Source organism: Microtus oregoni, unplaced genomic scaffold, assembly GCF_018167655.1.
Source record: "Microtus oregoni isolate MIOR12 unplaced genomic scaffold, Mior012 000007F_ref0000211, whole genome shotgun sequence".
In the NCBI taxonomy this organism is placed as follows: Eukaryota; Metazoa; Chordata; class Mammalia; order Rodentia; family Cricetidae; genus Microtus; species Microtus oregoni.
In genome coordinates this window covers 11,486,205-11,504,756 of record NW_024543066.1, presented here as the reverse complement: position 1 = coordinate 11,504,756, position 18,552 = coordinate 11,486,205, and the positions used below count along the sequence as shown (strand labels likewise).

The window sequence follows — 18,552 nt, the reverse complement described above, 5'->3', positions numbered from 1 at the left end:
TGCTAGAGGCAAAGGAGTGGTGAGCTCCCCAGAGTGGGAGGCATCCAAGCAGAAGGAAGTCCCTGCCCACTCCTGCAAGGGCAATGCTGAGAAGTCTGGGACTCTCAAGTCCCTTGCAACCTGAGGAATCTCCCATAAGCCCGAATCCAGGAGTTCAGGATGGTGATGCCAACTGGGGCTTGGGAAGCCACTGTTCTCACAGAAGCTGCCTGGGATCCAAGAGGTGGGAATCACGGCACCTGCAAAGCCCTTCCAGCCTCCGGCCTGAAGAGCCAGGCAACCTGGCCATTCCTGGTCTAAGGCTGCAGCCGGAGCTCTCACCGGGCATGCATGCAAAGACTGGGGGTTGGTTTCAGTGTGATCCTAGCATCATGCCCTCTGAATCCTAAGGTCTCCATCTATTCTAGGGCAGCCTGGGGTGGGGGAACATGAGGATCCCTCAGGTTCCCACCCTCCTGCTTTTCAAATGACCTTCAGTAATGGCTAAATGAATGCTTTGCCCAGGACACCTCGAAGCCTAGCCTGCAGTGATGGAAGTTCTTCTGGACACAGTACTACGTCCTTGGGGCGTGACGAGAGCCCAGGGGCCACACAGTAGGTTTCCCAGGACTTGGAGACAAACTCCAGGAAGTAAACTAAGTCTTTGCTTTTCTCTCCCTCCTTCCCTCCCCCCTCCCTCCTTTCCTTCTCCTTCTCTCCCCCCCCCCTAATTTTTTGAGATAGTGTCTCACTATGTATCTTTGGCTGGTTTAGAATTCACTGTATAGACCAGGCTGGCATTCAACTCACAGAGACCCACCTGCCTCTGCCTCCTGAGCGCTAAGATTAAAGGTGTGCACCACCACATCTGGGTAACTTTTTCTTCAATGTTCTCTGTCATCTCTTTCCTAGGGCAGATGCCTTTTTATACAGGTAATGAAAAATATCTGAAAGCCATCCAGCTCTGTGACCAGCTATCAGCATTCCTGGAGAGGGGGCCCCTTCCCCAAGCTGCTTGCCTTGAAAGCATACACACCAGGGATGGTTGGCCTCAATGATGATAGTGGCTCTAGAAGTACAGGACACACAAGACACTCAGGCAAACCCAAAGGACTTGGGTGCGTCTGCCCACCAGCTCCCTGTGGCACCCCCAGGTCCCTGTGCCTCGTCAGGTGGGCGAACAGGAGCAGGCACATGCTTAGAGCTGGGCAGAGCGGGGCCACTCACCATCTTCAGGCTCGTAGGGCAGCCAGCTGTGCTTGGCATTCTGGTGGATGTAGTAGGAGTTGCGCTTGGCACACTGCTGGGCCCGGAAGTCCTCGTAGGGCCCAGGACAGTCGTCACTGTTGCAGATCTGGTACTCAAACATGGATCCTGAGCATGGGCGGCCTCCATAGGCTGGACTGCAGTGGCGGAGAGACCAGGTGACCTGGCTGTCTGGGAAGGCTGGGAAGAGGGGAGCTTCCTACATGACACTGCGACATTCAGTCCTATGGTAGCCGTGGGAGACCTCCACTGACTTATCCACTCTGTAGTGACCAGTGTTGGGTCTGCTGAACTCAGGGCCTTCTGAGCCGACTTTCTCCTTTCTTTTCTTTCTGAGACAGGGTCTCATATAACTCAGGCTGGCCTTGGACTACATAGCTGAAGCTGGCTTGGACCTTTGGATCTTCTAGCCTCCACCTGCAGAGTATTGGGAGGTATTTGCCATCATATCCAATTTATATGATGGCAGGGATTGAACCCAGGGCTGCACGCTAGGCAAGCACTCCACCAAGGGAGCTACAGCCCTAGCCTCTCCAGACCCTCTTTCTCCTGGACTATTTCACCTGCAAGAATAGAGGTAGCTCCTATCTCTCTGGCGGGGGGGGGGGGGGGGGGGAGGGGGGAAGGGGGGCGGGGCAGGGCAGAATGACAGACAGATACAGGGACTGGCTAGCCGGCCCTACCAGTCAGCCATTAGTCCTGCTTATTCTTCAAACCCCTCCAGTCCTTACTGCAGACTGTGTGTAGACTGTCAAGGACGAGGAGTTCTCCACATCCACTTTGTCTCATAGCATAATAAAGTAAGGAACAGCCCAAGAGACTTGGGTTTTGAACCAAAAGAGCTGACATCCTAGACCCGACCCTGTGGCCTTGGGTCAGTCACTTGGCCAAGCTATGCCTTTATTTCTCCCTTGTAATGTGGGGCTAGCCTAACTCACCTCCTGCTGTGACACAACAGAGTAGCAATCAGACACTCTTCCCCATTAGGTCAAGAGGATTAGAAAAGACTATCAATACTGGAGCTGGCAAGACACTCGGTGGTTAAGAATACTGGCTCCTCTTGCAAGTTCAGTTCCCAGCACCCACATGGCAATTCACAACTGTCTGTAACTCCAGTTCTCAGAGATCTGATGCCCTCTTCTGGCCTCTTCGGGCACTGCAAACACACAGTGCCCATACATACATGCAGGCAAAACACATAAAATAAAAGTAAATCTTTTTTAAAAAGACTATTAAGCCAGGTGTGGTAGCACACACCTTTAATCCCCAGCACTTGGGAGGTGGAGGCCAGCCTGGTCTACATAGTGAGTTCTAGGCCAGCCAAAGTTACCAAAGTGAGGTCCTATCTCAAACAAAACAAAACAAAGAAAGAAAAACCCATCAGTATAAAGTATCCATTTATAGGATGAACAGTTCCCTGCTCGGAGACACTAGGAGAACTCCAGGCTTACCACTTGAGCACATAGCATCCTGCACAGTGTTGAGAACGCTTCCAAACAACACCAGCTGTTGCCTCTGGAGCATTTAACCCACACTCTGGTGCTGAGCACACATATTATTCCATTTAAGGCGCATATAACAAAAAGCTATTACTACAGGAAGCTTACTAAACGGTAGCTGTCATGAGTTGCTGGCACATGCAAGGTGGTTTATCAGAGTAGGCACCATTATGCCTTCCTGCCTCCTTGGCTGCGGCGACTCCCAGAGAGAAAAATTACAAGGAAGTCCATGCCGATGGTCATTTGTGCAGCGTGGTTAGCAAAGACGCTGGTTGATCTGGAGGCAGTGAGCTGCCAATCCTCGCAGGTAAACAGTGCGCCACCAGTAACCACTGTCTCTTTTTTCTCTTACTGCATGTGCGTGAGTGTGTGGTGTGCATCTGTGTATGCATGGTTATAAGTGTATGGATGTATACGTGTGTGCATTTGCACAGTGGCCCAAAGTTGACACTGGGTGTCCTCTTCACTTCCCACTTTATTCACTGATCTTGCTGGTTCTGGCTAGTCCTCCCAGCCAGCTTGCCCTGGGAACCCTGCATCCTCATCTCCTCAGTGTTAGGATTATGAGCAGTCATCCTCACACTTGGCCAACTTTTATGTAGGTTCAAGGGAACCGAACTCCAGTCTAGCTTGCATGACAAGGACTTTAGTCACCAAGCCCCAAATGACTACTATGTCTAAGGGCTCTGGATCCACTGTGGCCCTATGACCTGTTATTATGAATGTTTATTATGTTACTTGGAACAAGGAGGGCCTCAGCCAGGCCCTGTGGTAGTCCCCAGACTAGTGGACTCGTGGCAACTTCATCCAGTTTGCCCATTCCTCATGACAGTGTCCAAAGCGAGCAATTTTATTCTGGGAGATGAGGACTGTAGGGAACCAGGGCTTGGACATTCCACAGCTGTGACATAGGGGAGGGGGTCCTACCGAGATGACAAAAAGGGTCAGACAAGTGGTGGGGAATGGAGGAACTGGTGTTAGACAGAAGAAGTTAGAAAAAAAAAAAAGAAAGCTGGGTGGTGATGGTGCAGGCCCTTCATCCCAGCACCGGGAGGCAGGGGCAGGCAGATCCCTGTGAGTTCGAGGCCAGCCTGGTTTACAAGAGCTAGTTCCAGGACAGCTACAGTTGTTCAGTTGTTACCAAAGAAACCCTGACTCCAAAAAATAAAGGAAAAGTAAGTTTGTATATGTGACAGAAAGCAAACCTGATGGTGTTTAATGCATTGAAACTTGTGTTTACTCTGAGTTTGGAAAGATTAGGTGGTGGGAGGCCTTGAGTACCTGGCAGAGTCCTGGGCCCACCCACTCTCTCTGGGGACTCCTCTGGATATGACAATTTGCAACGCGACTTCAGGAGCATTTCTGGAAGTCAGCCCCATGGCTCACTAGCAATGCAGATAGGAGAGACCTGCCTTGCTCCAACATTCTGGGTTCTTATCCAGGAATCACTTGACTGTAGGGGTTGCTCCCCTGTACCCCATCCACTACCTTCCCCTCTGAGTGTCTCTCCTCCCCTGCCCACCTCAGTCCACTGCACTCACGGAGGGTTGTCGCAGCTCCGGCTTCGGGATCGCACTCCACCTCCGCACGACCGAGAACATGAACCAAACTTGGTCCAGGAACTCCAGCCTCCATCCTGGCCATAAGTTTGCTCTGGTGATTTCCAGATGCAGTGACCCTTGAAGCACCACTGGGGTAGAACAGAGGGCCTATGGTCACTTTGGGCCACTGCAGTGGAGCCTACAACAAGGGTGTGGTGTCCCTTGGGGCACACAGCATAGCTGATAGATACCACGGCAAGGCCAGAAAGAGAGAGCCATTAAGAGATTAGCCTGGGGAATGAACTGGACAGGATCCCAGTCCTACTGGAATACAGGTAGCTGAGCCACCTCAAACAAAAGGCTTGCTGTCCTGGGTGTAGCCATCTTTCTCCAGTGCAGTGCTGGTAACAGCACATACAGCCCTCCAGAAACAGTAAACATTCATTATCCAATGATAATGAATGGGCTACTATTTCCTACATCACCCTGTCTGGTGTGGACAGGGCTGAGGGGGGAAGGAAAGACAATCATCTCACCCTGTCTGAAGCTGACCTGTTCCCTGAAATGTCCCCCTAGAGACCATAAACGTGTATGAACCAACTCTGTGGCCTGTAGCCAAGGGATAGAATCTGAACAGCCTGGGTTTGAATCCTAGCTCAGCTGTGCGTGTGGCCTCTTCACTTTATTGGAGCTCAGTTTACTCATTGGTTAAAATGCCCAAAGAACTGAAGGTTCAGGGCTGGGTACTCAGACAAGGCCTAAGATGAATAAACTCTTCCATTTTATCACAGGGGATTGGGAAAAATACAGCATTTTCTGGATGTTTCTTAAGAGATGAACTGTTCATCTTGGAGTTCCCTAGTGGGGACTGCGCTTCCCCAGACACCTGTGCTTCACCCAAACAGTTGAGCCAATATTTTAGGTTCCTGAGATGCTCACAGTGAAGGGTTCTTTACAGATTACAGTGGCCACTCATTCTGAGTGTACAACTCAACATCTCCACAATCCAAAGTGCATATCCTGCCCGCACCACAGTCGAACTTCAGAACATTTTCACCACCACACCCAAAACTCCTCTGTACCCCTCAGTGCCCACCTCCTACTCCAGTAGTGGGATTTATAAAGTTCCTCAAATGATGTGTAGCCAAGATGGAGACCCACTGGCTAACTGCATGCAGGACTATTACTGGGAGGGTATGCGACTTTAAAGAGGGCTACTTAGGGCTCTCGGACCGGACAGGGATTTCCCTGCACCATGCAAGCCCAGGGAAGCAAACACACACCCAGATAAACATGAAGGGTGAGCTGCGGAAGAGGAGAGAAGAGATGTGGGGTCGGGGAGAAGCACCAAGGAGCAGGGGAGTAGGTGGGATAGGTGGAGTCCCCCCTTTATCCCTCTTTGTTAGTCACTTGCCCTGTGGCCTGACCTTAACCCTTTTGGGGTTCAGTCATCTTATCTATGCAATGTGAGGAATTGAGCCTGCTGTAGCTCAAAGGACTGTGATAAATCAGGCTGGCCATAGAGGCCAAATGACCATGCTAAAGCAGGCTGACCATAGAGGCCAAAGGAGAAAGAGCAATGTGAAAGGAAGGGGGTCATAAAAGTACTCTAGGCATGTGTGCCATCTATGGAAGCAAGGTCCTGGCACCTATACCCATGTAAGGTATGGATGGTCTATACCTTAGGAGGGCCACGTCCTCCACAGCCCCACACAGGTACCTTGCCCGGTGCGCACTCCGTCCCATCGAGCGGGGGCCCCTTCTTGGTCTTGCAGAAGTATGGGTTGTCAGGATGGCTGCACCACAACTGCTTGCAGGGCTCGAAGGTCCTGAACTGTGAGGCAGGGGGATGAGGTAGATAGTGACAGAGAAGAAAGGAAGGAAGGCATGTGGATGCTGGGATCCAAGACACTACGAGGTAACCAGAACCTCATGTACCGTCAACTCCGCTCAACCCTAAATGCCAATGGCTCCTGGACCTTCTCTGTGCCCTTCTACAGCCCGAGAAGGAGCCCTTCCCAGTGCACATACCCTGTCCTCTCACTGTTCTTTACAGAAGCTGTCTGGGGGCTCCACAGAGGTCTGGGCCCAGGATGCCATTCATCCGTGGGCATGTGGGGGATCTTGAGGGGAAGGGGAACCATGTGAAGTTCAGACTCCCCCCTCTCCTTCTAATATGGACAACCAGTGAGGTCAGAGGTCAGTCGCCTTGTGATCTAGACTGGAAAGGCACCCCCAATTTCCTTACTATTTTCTTAGCATCTCCCCTAAGGCAAACAGGACTCCTACAAATACAGCACTTGGGTACTGAAGTCCACACCTTGTTTTTCAGCCCCAATGCAGTATTGTGTGTGTCAAGCCACACGTCCCAGTGTGGCCTAGAGGGGGGAAAATAACCACACAAGGGTTCCATGCTACCAAACAGAGCATCCTATCCCATCCTATCAAGGAAGGCCTCCAGGAACTTGTGCCCAGTGTCCTGGGCCCCAGCTGTCTCTTCCAAGAGGGGAGGGGAGGGAGGCTTCATTCTCTGGGTTTAGATATAAAGTCCTAACGCCTGTTCTTTAAATGCTCCTGCCCTGAAATGTCCTCTTGTGTGAGTCTCTTTAGGGTCAACCTTAAGGGTCAGTCATTGACCTGTCCGGAGGAGTAAGAGCACGGTTATGTTCTTTGGTATCTACGGCCTCCAGCAGGAGGATGAAGATGTGGGCAGACCCCATGGAGAGATAACTTTCAGATACAGGGCTAAGGAGACAGAACACCATGCCCACTACAGTGTCCAGAGGTGGGAACTCTTCTGACCCAGACCCAGCCCCTGGCCTGACACCTGGTTGGACTACCTCATAGGTAAACTCCTCAAGGGACCAGACCAGTCAGGGTATCAGTGGCTGCTTTCCCTCCTTGTCTCTGTGCCCAGGCCTCTCTATCTACATGACTTGAAGTGAGGACTAGATGGAGTCTTCACCCTGCCCCCTATCTCTTCCCAGTGTGCTGGAACCAAGCCGGCAAGCCCGTCTCTATGCCCACTGCTGGCAGGATTGGCAGTATTCTATAAAGCAACAGCCTGGGTTGTACTCGCCTGGCACCCAGTCTACTCACAGCCAAGCAGGTGTGGTACCCAGTGCCAAAGTCAAAACGGCACTGCTCGTCCATGGAGTAGTCAATCCCGGGCAGTTCAGGGGGCTGGGGCCAGGTGCGCTCAAAGGGGTCATCAAGGAGGCAGTCATAGGAACTGTAGTGGGGACAGGGGAGGTGAACCAGCCCGAGGGTTAGAAATCCCTTCCCTTCCCTTCCCCTGCCCTCCCTTCCCTTCCCTTCCCTTCCCTTCCCTTCCCTTCCCTTCCCTTCCCTTCCCTTCCTTTCCCAGGCAGGGGTTTTTAATGAGCAAGGAAGGCCATCCCAGGTTGGGGCTTTTAACTATCAAGGAAGGCCTCCAGGAACTTGTGCCCAGTGTCCTGGGCCCCAGCTGTCTCTTCCAAGGGGGATGGCCTGTCACAGCATCCCTCTCCCTCTGTGACAGTCTAGCATGAGGATTCCAGGGGCAAGGGTCCCAAATCCTGGCTAAAGAACTCAGGGTGGATTGAGCTGGCCTCCAGATTCAAGGGTCATCCCTTGCCCTATCCTTTGGGGTTATGTTCCCCGACTATGGCCTCATAGATATAGCTGATAGCTGGCTTTGGGTATTGGTTTGCACACACAACACGGTGCACTCTGGATAAGATTAGGAGTGGACTTGTGGACAGTTTGAGGGTACAACGCCTGAGTCAAAGTGTACCTACCATACAGAAGGTATGCTGGGAAGGCAGTGCCAGCCAGCTGCAACGGAAGGTCAGTGACCTGACCGGTGGCCCTGTCTCTGTCTGCTTGAAGCACCTGTCCTATACCTTCTCAGGCCCTCCCCACATCCCTGTCTCTGGGGCCCTGGGGGACTGAAGCTCTCCTCGCTCCCCCTGCAGCCCACTTAAGAAACACAGATTCCCGAGCCCAACCCACAGAGAACTCTAGTTAGCACCTGGGTAGAGTAGGGAACCCCGGTTTTTAATAGTACTCCCTCGCTTTGGGTCCCTTGGTCACACTGAGGTGGGCCTGCCACTCATTCCCATCCCTTCCCTGGGGTGGAGGGAACCTACGGGAGGTAGCGGCTGAGCTCCAGCTTGCTGCAGCGGGACCAATGGAACCGGTGGAAGGCAGCCTGCACCAGGGGTGCCATGACGCTGCCCAGGCTGGTCTCATCGTCACAGCCATTCCCCTGGCCATCATGCTCCATGCCAAGCCTAGAGGGCAAGGGAAAGTCATACTGTGGGTCCTGACCCTGGACCCCAAACAGCAGACGCTGCCTTGACTGGGCCTACTAGCCTCAGCCCCTTGACCATGCCTCTGCTCCTCTGCTCCCCTCCTGGAGACCCACCCCTCCCTCAGACCCTAAACACATCCTCCCAGCTCTTGAGTATGACCCATCTGGGACACCAATGGCCACTCACTCTTCCCATCATTCCCGTGGCCCAGGCCTATCCACATCTCTGGAAACACACAGCCCACGGATAGGACTGAGGAGGGTGTGCATTCTGTTCCTCTTGCACTACCCTCCCCATGTGGCTGGCACCAAACTGGCAGACCCATCCCTCGGACCCATTGCCTGCTGGATAGAAGGTCCCTGTGGGGGCTCCTGTTGCATGACCCCAGCTCCAGCTGCCACATCCATGGCTTACCCTCCAAAGCAGGGGCCACTTGCTCTGCTATCAACAGCTCTTGCCTTGTCCCACGGAAAGGCTTCAGCCTGTAAGGACCAGCCTCATTAAGTTCTACCTAGTAAGCCTCAGTGTGGCTTGTCGAATCCCTCAGTGTGGGAACGTCTTAAAACTCTCCTTGATGCCAGAGTGACCTACAGAGCAAGTTCCAGGACAGGTTCCAAACAGTACACAGAAACCTTTCTTGAAAAACATTTTTTAAAAAACTCAAAAAACAAACAAAACAACTCTCCTTGATGAACAGGTGGTGATGGTGCATGCTTTTAATCCACCATTTGAGAGGTAGAGGCAGGCAGATCTGTATGAGTTAGAGGCCAGTCTGATCTGCACAGTGATTTTCAGGCCAGACCACATAGTGAGACCCTGTCTGGAAGAAACAAACCGACCGCCCCTCCCTCTGGGTAGGATTCTGCATATAGAAGGCACCCATGAAAGCTTCAGCTGAAAACTTTGCTCTTTAAACTGGTATTTAAGACCAAAGTCCAACACCCCTAATTTCTGCCAGTGACTTCATCGGCCCTTGACCACTAGATGGACACGGCATAGACCTCTAAGCTTGACCTTGCCTCTCTGCAGGGAGGGGCCTCTACTTAGGAAAGACTGGGTATCTCCAGCCCTTTACAGTAAGTCAAACCCCCAGCACATAATAGGTGCTCAAGAAATAGTGAACGAAGCCAACTGAGGGGGGCGCAGAATCACAATCCCAGAATGTGGGTGATCTGAAGCAGGAGAATCCAGAGTTCAAGGCTACCCTCAGCCAGTCTGAGACTAGTCTGGGCTATACGAGACCCTGCCTCACAAACACACAAACAAATGAATAAAGCAAATACTGGTGAGGAAGCGAATGTGTGTTCTAAACAGCATCCGAGTCCACAGAACCGTTTGCCAACCCCAACTGGCTTACTGCCTGGCCTCAAAGTGTGCCTGTTTATGGTGGGCTTGGGCCAGCGCCTCAGAGGGCACAAGCCAGGGTGAGCTGGAACTGGTCTCTAAAGGACACTGGGGTAAAGACAAAGTGGAGAAACAGTAAGGATAGAGGCCACCCAGACAGCAGGTCCTGCCTAGGACAGGCATTCTGCCACTAGCCTGACAAAAGCCAAGGCACATGTGGTCCCCACAGCCATGGCACTGTGTCCTGCTCTGGGCAGCTGGTAGTTATCATCTGACCTTGTTCTTTTACGCTCAGGCCCCCTCTGAGCTCAGTACTTGGCCCATAGCCACAGAACCACCCACCCACCCTCCCCATGCTACTTACACGTGACCAGTCTCATGAGCCACCACAAAAGCTGAAGAGAAGCCATCCTCATGGTTGAGGGCACAGCTTCTTAGGGGGTGGCACATACCAGTGACAGGTGCATACCCTGCCAGGGAAAAGGAGAGAGGTCACCATAGGCAAGTGAGGTGGGGTGTGCTGACCTGTGTGCCCAGCCTGAACCATGCAGAGACATCCCAACCTGGTAGGTGCCAGAGGTTCCTGGAGAAGAGAGGTTCTCAATAATCTCTCCCCAGAGAACAAACAAAGGCCTGTTGCTACCGTGTCCCAGTTTTAGGACGTGTTCTTAGCCTATAGTTTTCCACATTGTGAACAAGTGGAACTTCCAGGTGAGACCCAAGCCTGCCCATACTCTAATTCTGTGAGTCACTCAATGAACAAGCTCAGAACATTTTCTGTGTGGAGGTCAGGGATGGCCCTGTGTCGGGACTGTGGGGAGCCAGGTACAATGGCACCTGCCTATAGCCCCAGATATTCTTGAAACTAAGGCAGGAAGGTCACATGAATCCAGGAGTTTGAGACCAGCCTGGACAAGATAAGAGAAACACATATTAACAACAGCAACAAAGAAGGGGAGAGAGGAGGAGGATTGGGAGAGGAGGTGGAGAGACTGGAGGAGGAAGAGGAGGAAAAGGAAGATGAAGAGGAGGAGGAGGAAGAAAAGGAGGGGAGGAGGAGGAGGAGGAGAAGAAGAGGAGGAGGAGGAGGAGGAGGAGGAGGAGGAGGAGGAGGAGGAAGAAGAAGAGGAAGAAATCTCTGTAGATACCATGGGGAAAATGGAGACAACCATGCCTCTACTACCAACACACCCCATCATTAAGGAGGTCTAACTCAGCAGGCAGATGGGAACTGAGCACACATGGGCCTGAGGACCACAGTTCAAGGATCAAAAGTTCTAGGAAGAGGTGAAGGGAAGGAAAGGAATGATCCCCCTGGAAGGTTAGATGGGCCTAGGGAAAGAAGCCAAGGAGTGACCTCTGAAGGCCACCAAACTGGAAAACAGGAAAGACAACCCTCCTAGGTTTGGGGAGACACAGGCAAAGGTGTAGACGGCCAACATGGACATAGGTCAGGCAGCAACGCTGTTAGTAGGCACCGCTGTGTGAAGCCTGTGTGTGAGCAAAGGGTCTGATTTCAGGAACACCTCTAGGGCTGAGGGCTGGGGTTCAGTGGCTAAGCCTAAAATGAGCTTGCAAGGGACCATGCAGTTCATCCCGGGTGGCAAATAAACAACCAAAACAGATGCTAATTGCAGCAGGAAGGCTGACTGGGACAATTTGGAGATGGAGGTGTGGACGGGAAGGGCTCTTCACCCAGGCCTGCAGCGCTCTGTGATGTACAGTGGCACTGATTCCACCTTCCGTCTTGACAGGGTTTGGGAAGCACAGTGCCATGGTACATGGCATGAGGCCTCTTAGCCTGCAGCTCTGGGGTTAGCGCTACGGGCTATACCATTCCACACACACACATGTGCGTGTCTGTGTCTTGTGCACATACGTCTGGGTGTCTGAGTGTAACTGCACGTATATGTACAGTGTCTCTGTGAACATGCATATGTCTATGCATGTGTACGCACACATATGAGTCTATACACACTTTGAACCTGGTTGTTCAGGCAAAGCAACCCTTGGGTAGTCAGGCTAGCCAACTCATTCCTACCATTGAATGAGTAAAACACCCCAAAGCCCTCAACAAGAGATCTAGAGAGCCAATGTGGCCTTGGTGTGTTGCCTGTCTGTAAGAGGCACAGGCAAGTCTCTTCACCACCCTGTGCCTCAGTTTCCCCATATGGTAACTATGACCAAAGCTGCATGTATATAGATGCTTATGGTTGTCAGCACACCCCTCTACCCAGTGAGAAGCTGGCAGATGGAAGACAGTGAATATTACATTTTCCCCCAGTTGCAACTTGGAAGAATCCAGAAGCTGAAGAGTTCCACGATCCATGAGGTGGCATGGAGCATGGGCTTCCTTTCCTACAGCCATACAATCTCCCTAAGTGCTCACAGTCTGGAGTAAGCAGAATCATGCCTAAGGTCTCTGAGGTCTTCAAGCAACTGGGGGCTTCAAAGAGCAGCTCCAGGTAGGACTGAGGTAGTGGCCACCAAAGTGGGCTATATTCCCTGGCCACAGACCTTAAGTTCCAAGACCATTTAGGTCCATCTAGGTTTTGTCCCCTCTTCTTCCCTGAAGTGAGCCCCACAGACAGAACATTGCTCTCCAGGTCCAACCTTGAATCTCCACTCCTGCCCTGCAGGCTGCTCACGCCTGACCATGGTAAGCACAGTCCCTTACATACCTGAGGGGCCGAAGTTCTGGCGGGTGAGGAAGATGACGTGGTCGTGGTGCTCAGTGTGGTTAGGGTCTTGGCGCTGCTGGGAGTGCGCCCAGCGACACACCTGCTCCAGGCTGCGTGCCGGGTTCCCTCGCTCGATCAGGCTCAGGGACTGCAGGGTGCCGACAGTGGAAAGGTTAAAGACCTCAGACATCATGGGAGCTCTCCAGAGGGTAACACAGAAGCTCCCAGGGTCTGCAGCGCCTCTCCTAGTGATCACCAGCTGTTGCCATCTGGCTGCTGCTGGCACAATCCTCCCTCCACTGGTGCTTGCCAAGCACTGTTCCGTACCCATGCCCACTAGAGACTCAAGGCATACAATTTCTATCCTCTTCAACCTGCAACTTACTCCCTCATCCAGTCTCTATGGTAACTTATGAGGAAAGTGTGACTTCACCCCTATTAAGGAGAACAAGCGCCTGGCTTACGGCTGCAGAGGTCAGGGTCCCTAAGCTCGACAATGATGGGACTTGTCCCTGTCATTGTCCCACCTCCAAGCCTCCCTTTCCCTACAGACTCCTCATGGAGAGGGATTTGGTGGTCTCCTGTTTGTCATCCACCCTGCCCCCCTCCAGGCAGCAGGGGCTCACCTGTCGGTAACCCACTATGATCAAGCGGACAAGAGCGATGTTCACGTGGGCCCCCAGCGATTCATCGTGGTAAATCTCATCCACCTACAAGGAGAGCAGTATAAAGGCAGCAAATTTCCCTGAGAGCACCTACTGCATGCTACACGTCAGGCTAGGATCTAACATACGGCACCGTTTCACCCCTCCATGACCTTATCCAGCAGGACTTTTCCTTCCCAATTTACCATGTAAGGAAATTGAGGCCAAGAGAGGTGATGACATGCCCAAGGACACATGGCTGGGATTCAAACCCTAGACACTGAATCCCAACTCTGAGCTCTTTCCACAGAGCCCACATCTATGGGAAGAGGGATAGCTTGAAGCTTAGTGACTGACCAACATGTTCATCAAGATGCTCATCTGTCCCCTTCGGATTAAGATCTGTCCCCCTCTGATGAGTCTTTCCAGAGAAGTCACCCAACTCAAGGGTCCCCACTGAAGCTCCCTGTTGTAACATCGCTAAGTATTTTCCAGTTATCCTGGGATGGCATTACTTGGTGGTGCCCACACAGTGAAGCCCAAGCCATGGACCCTTCCCAAGGGAAATCCCAGAATAGGACAATGTTCAAGGGCCCTTGGATGGACAGTGGCAGCATCACCCGGAAGCATCTTAGAAACAGTATTCACAGCCAAGTCTTCCCAGTCAGATCTGTGTTTAAACAAGGTACCCTGGACATTCTTAGACTCTTATCAAGCGAAGGAGCTCAGCTCTGAACAATCCTTTTGTCTCACAGGTCCAGGATCTGGGAGACTGGGGAGTCCCCCACTGGCTGTATCCAGAAACCCAGTCCTAGGTACTCCCCTGTCAGGAAACCTGGATAGAGAGGGATTGAGCTTGTTTATCTACTCCCAAGGATGGGTTGTTTTTGCTTTTGTTTTCCCAAGACAGGGTTTCTCTGTGTAACAGCCCTAGCTGTCCTGGAACTAGCTAGGCAAACCAGGCTGGCCTCGAACACACAGAGGTCTGCCTGCCTTTGCCTCCTAAGTGCTGGGATTCAAGGCATGCGCCACCACCGCCCGGCGTCAAGGATGGGTTATTCACCCTCTCCTGAGGATGTCCATCTCCTGAGTTAACTGGGGACCTGAGTAAAAGCAGGGTGAAATAGCACATGCCTTGGTAATCCCAGGGTTCCTATAGCGAGATGGGAGATGGAGACAGAAGAATCTCCACAAGCTTGCGGTCCACCCAGCCTGGTGTTTGTAGCAGTGAATGATGAAAAAGACCCTGACTCAAGCAAGATAGAAACGACAACCCAAATTGCTGTCTGATCTGCACAGTCAGTGTGCCACGCACACACCACACACCTGTGTTGGAGCCCAAGGATGTAGATTCCCTCCAGCTTGACCAAAGGTCAGATGATTCAGGCCTATTCTTGCTCCTTCAAGGTTGTGACAGATTTGACCCAGGGTGTGGCTGCCTATGAATGTTTGGCCTAAGGTATGGTCCCTGAATGTCCTGCCTTAACAACAGAATTCTTAACTCAGGGTATAGTTGCTTGATGTTTCGGGTAATTACTCTGTTCCCCTGCTTTGGGATTGGGATGTACAAAGCCTATGGAAAATAAATGTGGGTGAATTCAATATTCACTCAGTTGCCCTCCCGACTCTATTCTGTACCTCTGTCTTTTTCTTTTGTATTTCTGTTTTTTCTACCTAACATTTCTAATCCACACGCCCCTACCCTGGAATGTACAAACCTGTTGAGGCTGGACCCCAACACACCTGCACATCTGCACCCCCCACCCCACCCCACACACTCATACACAAAGGCTTTTGTAAAGGCTTAAAAACCAAACAAAATATTTCACTGTAAACACACACACACACACATATACACAAAGAAAATTAAATCACTAGCAACCAATAACAACAAAAAAATGACTACAGTTAACAAACTTCCCATCACATGTGCATGTCCATGTGATAGTTTATGCTGAACATACTGTTTGTGTTTTGCTGGCTCCGGGGCAAATGTTCTGTATCTTTAACTGTGGTTCCTGGTGTCTGCATAGAATATGCCATCGCCGATGTGACTAACATCCCAGATAGCAGGTGGGAGTCTTAGGGAGAAAGAACTTCTTCAGCCAGTCAATGTAGGCAATGATAAAGCAGCTTCTTGGAGTCCTGGGTTCAAATCCCAGCTCTGGTTTCTTTTTTTAATTTTTAATTTTATGTAGAGTATTTTACCTGCCACGTATGTATGTCTGTGTACCAAGGGCATGCGGTTCCCACAGAAGCCAGAAGAGGGTGTGGGATCCCCTGGGACTGGGGTGACATATGGGAAAGACCTGGACTGGGAGTCGAACCCTGGCCCTCTGGAAAGACAGTACTTTAACTGCAGAGCCATCGCTCCAGCCCCCTCAGCTCTGTTTTTTTGTTTCGTTTGTTTTGTTCTGTTTTTTTAAATCACCTAGCTGGCTTGGGGCACGGCACGGAGCTCCTTTTTCTTTTTTTGCAGAATGGAAATACCAATGGCTGTTTGAGGGCCGCCCCCATATACATGTCTGGAACCCACAAGTGCGACACAAGCCCAGAGGCACTGTCAGTGACACACAGCGGTGACCTCTGACTCCTGCTGCATGGCTTTCTGAGATCTGGAACAGTTTCACCGCTGCCTTTGTCTCACTGTTTCTGTCCCGTGTCCTTTAGCACCAGCTCTTTCTCACGCACATAGAAAGTAACCGACCTACAGGCTCTGAAGGGGTGACTGCCCACTAAGCAGAGAGAACACATCCTTTCTAACTCAACACATGAGTCCCGCAAGGAGGGAAACCCAGAATGGAGACCTGATGGGCCAGCACAGGATGAAACCAGGCTGTGGGCCCAGAACCATGGATTAGAAGCTGCCTACACTACGGAGCCCAGACAGCAGCCCATTCTCCCAGTACCCAAAGCTGGCAGTGGCCCCTGTATATGAATGTGCAGACCTCAGGGCAGCCAGCATTGGGCTTTTGCCATCGGCTTTCCTGGCGCCTGTGTCTGAATCCAACTGAGTACTGAGACCAAAGTCTAGCACTAGATCCAACTGAGTGCTGAGACCAAAGCCCAGTGCCTGCTGTGGACAAACACACACTGCCAATCCCCACCGCAAGACATGATGGAGAGGCCCAGGGCAAACGGTTTCCTCCCATCTTCCAGAGCAAAGACTTCATAGAAAGAAAGTGCTTCATTGTGTAACGACAGCAGCTTCCTCTGCCCACATGCCTGAGACTTATCCTAGGAAGCCTGCAGCTTCTATCAGCTACACCCAACATCCACGGAATGACAATCTCACGATATTTTACTGATACCTGCAGGGAAGTGACCTTTTTTACATATATGAGGCTGCATTTATGTTGGCACACCAAGTGCATACCTATTGCACACGGAAGGCAAAAGAGAACCTTGTATCCTCTGGGACTGGGATTACTGACAGCTCTGAGCTGTCATGTGGGTGCTGGGAATCAAAGCTAGGTCCTCTGGAAGAACAACCAGTACTCTTAATTGCTGAGCCGCCTCTGCAGCCCCATGAGAAGTGACTCGTGATTTTTCAGCCCCTTTAGCATCAGAACACAGCCCTTCTTCTACACAGGGCTGGGGCAGTACAGTATGTGGGCTCTAAGATGGCCAAGGAAGACAGGAGAGGCACACACCATTCAACTAGGTCAGTGACACACACTCCACAGCCTGTCCCAGAACAAAGAGAAGACAGAGACAACTGGGACATTTAAGTAAGGATATATACTGGGTTCTGGACATCTGGAGGGACTCCCGAGTTATTGTTGTTTTCCATGTGTCCTCGAGTCTATGGGTTGTTGAAAATGCTGTCTGGATCCTGCATGTGGCAGCCAGCCCTCTGTGTTGGAAGGCTTTGCACCTGCAGGCCTAACCAACTGTACACTGGAAATCTGAGGAAAAACTTTTATATAAAACACGTGCTTTTGTTTTTGTTTTTTTTTTCCTTTGCCACTACTCCTAACCAATCCAGTTTAGCAGCTATGTGCACAGTTCTTACATTGCATCCATTTTTCAAAGTCATCTAAAGGGCTGGAGAGATGACTCAGTGGCTAAGAGCACTGGCTGCTCATCCAGAGAACCTGGGTTCAATTCCCAGCAACCACATAGCCGCTCAAAACTTATTACTCCCGGTCCAGGAGCTCTAACTCCCTCTTGTGGTCTCTATTGGTACTGCATGTATGTGGTTCACAGACACAGACGCAAAACACCCATGCACATGACAGAATAGAAAATCGTAAATCCCAGCACTTGGGAGGCAGAGGAAAGCGGATCTCTGGGAGTTCGAGGCCAGTCTGGTCTACAAGAGCTAGTTCCAGGGCAGGCACCAAAGCTACAGAGAAACCCTCTCTCAAAAAAACAAAAAAAAAAAGAAAAAAAAAGAAAATCTTAAATAAAAACTCAATCAAAGCCATCCTGCAATGCTGTAAATCACAAAAGCTGAGGGTTTTTTGTTTGTTTGTTTGTTTGTTTGTTTGCTTTTTTGAGACAGGGTTTCTCTGTGGTTTTGGAGCCTGTCCTGGAACTCGCTCTTGTAGACCAGGCTGGTCTCAAACTCACAGAGATCTGCCTGCCTCTGCCTCCCGAGTGCTGGGATTAAAGGCATGCGCCACCACTGCCCGGCCTGCCTAGTTTTTCAAACAAACAAACAAACAAACAACAACAGCAAAAATGAGCAAAATGCAACTTGGGAGGAGAGGGTTTATTTGAGATTACAAACCCAGCCAAACGTCATCATGAAAGGGAGTCACGGCAGGAACTCATAGAAGCCATGGAGGAACACTGCTTACAGCCTTGCTCCTCATGATGTTTTCTTCTAGCATCAAGACCACCTGCCCAGGGGTGGTACCACCCACAGTGAGCTGGGGCCTCTCGCATCAGGAATTAATGAAGAAAGTGCTCTACATACTTGCTTACAGTCAATGTGATGGAGGCATTGTCTCAATTATGGTTCCACTTCCCAAATAACTCGAGGTTGTATCAAGTTGAGGAAAACTTAACCAGGACAAAAGTCCAGAACTGGAAGCAGGGGAGGAAGAGGGGGGAGAGGAAGAGAGGGGGAAGAGTCAGGACTGGAGGGACAGAAGGAGGGAGGGTGGCAATCAGAAACTTGTATACGTTACAAAGGAGATTTGAGCATCTACAGATTTGGGGACTCAGGTGGGGTCTTAGAAACTATCCCATTGGATCCCGTTAGGACAGAGGGACAACCATACTCATTTTGGTCACTTGCTCAGCAGACCACATCTACTCATCAAGGACTTTTTAACATACTTTATTTAACTTTA

General features: G+C 51.1%; 1 protein-coding gene across 1 annotated transcript in view; it reads right to left on the bottom strand.

The window, feature by feature from the left end:
- The window catches only part of Adamts14 (ADAM metallopeptidase with thrombospondin type 1 motif 14), a 66,716-nt gene that overhangs the window by 16,790 nt on the left and 31,374 nt on the right, over positions 1-18,552 (bottom strand). Inside the window, exons 5-12 of the mRNA XM_041656010.1 lie at positions 13,232-13,315; positions 12,606-12,753; positions 10,289-10,394; positions 8,416-8,559; positions 7,385-7,517; positions 6,006-6,119; positions 4,286-4,434; positions 1,207-1,382 (exon numbers count right to left, since the gene is read on the bottom strand). Of these exons, the coding sequence (XP_041511944.1) occupies positions 1,207-1,382; positions 4,286-4,434; positions 6,006-6,119; positions 7,385-7,517; positions 8,416-8,559; positions 10,289-10,394; positions 12,606-12,753; positions 13,232-13,315 (1,054 nt within the window). The remainder of the gene's footprint in view (positions 1-1,206; positions 1,383-4,285; positions 4,435-6,005; positions 6,120-7,384; positions 7,518-8,415; positions 8,560-10,288; positions 10,395-12,605; positions 12,754-13,231; positions 13,316-18,552) is intronic.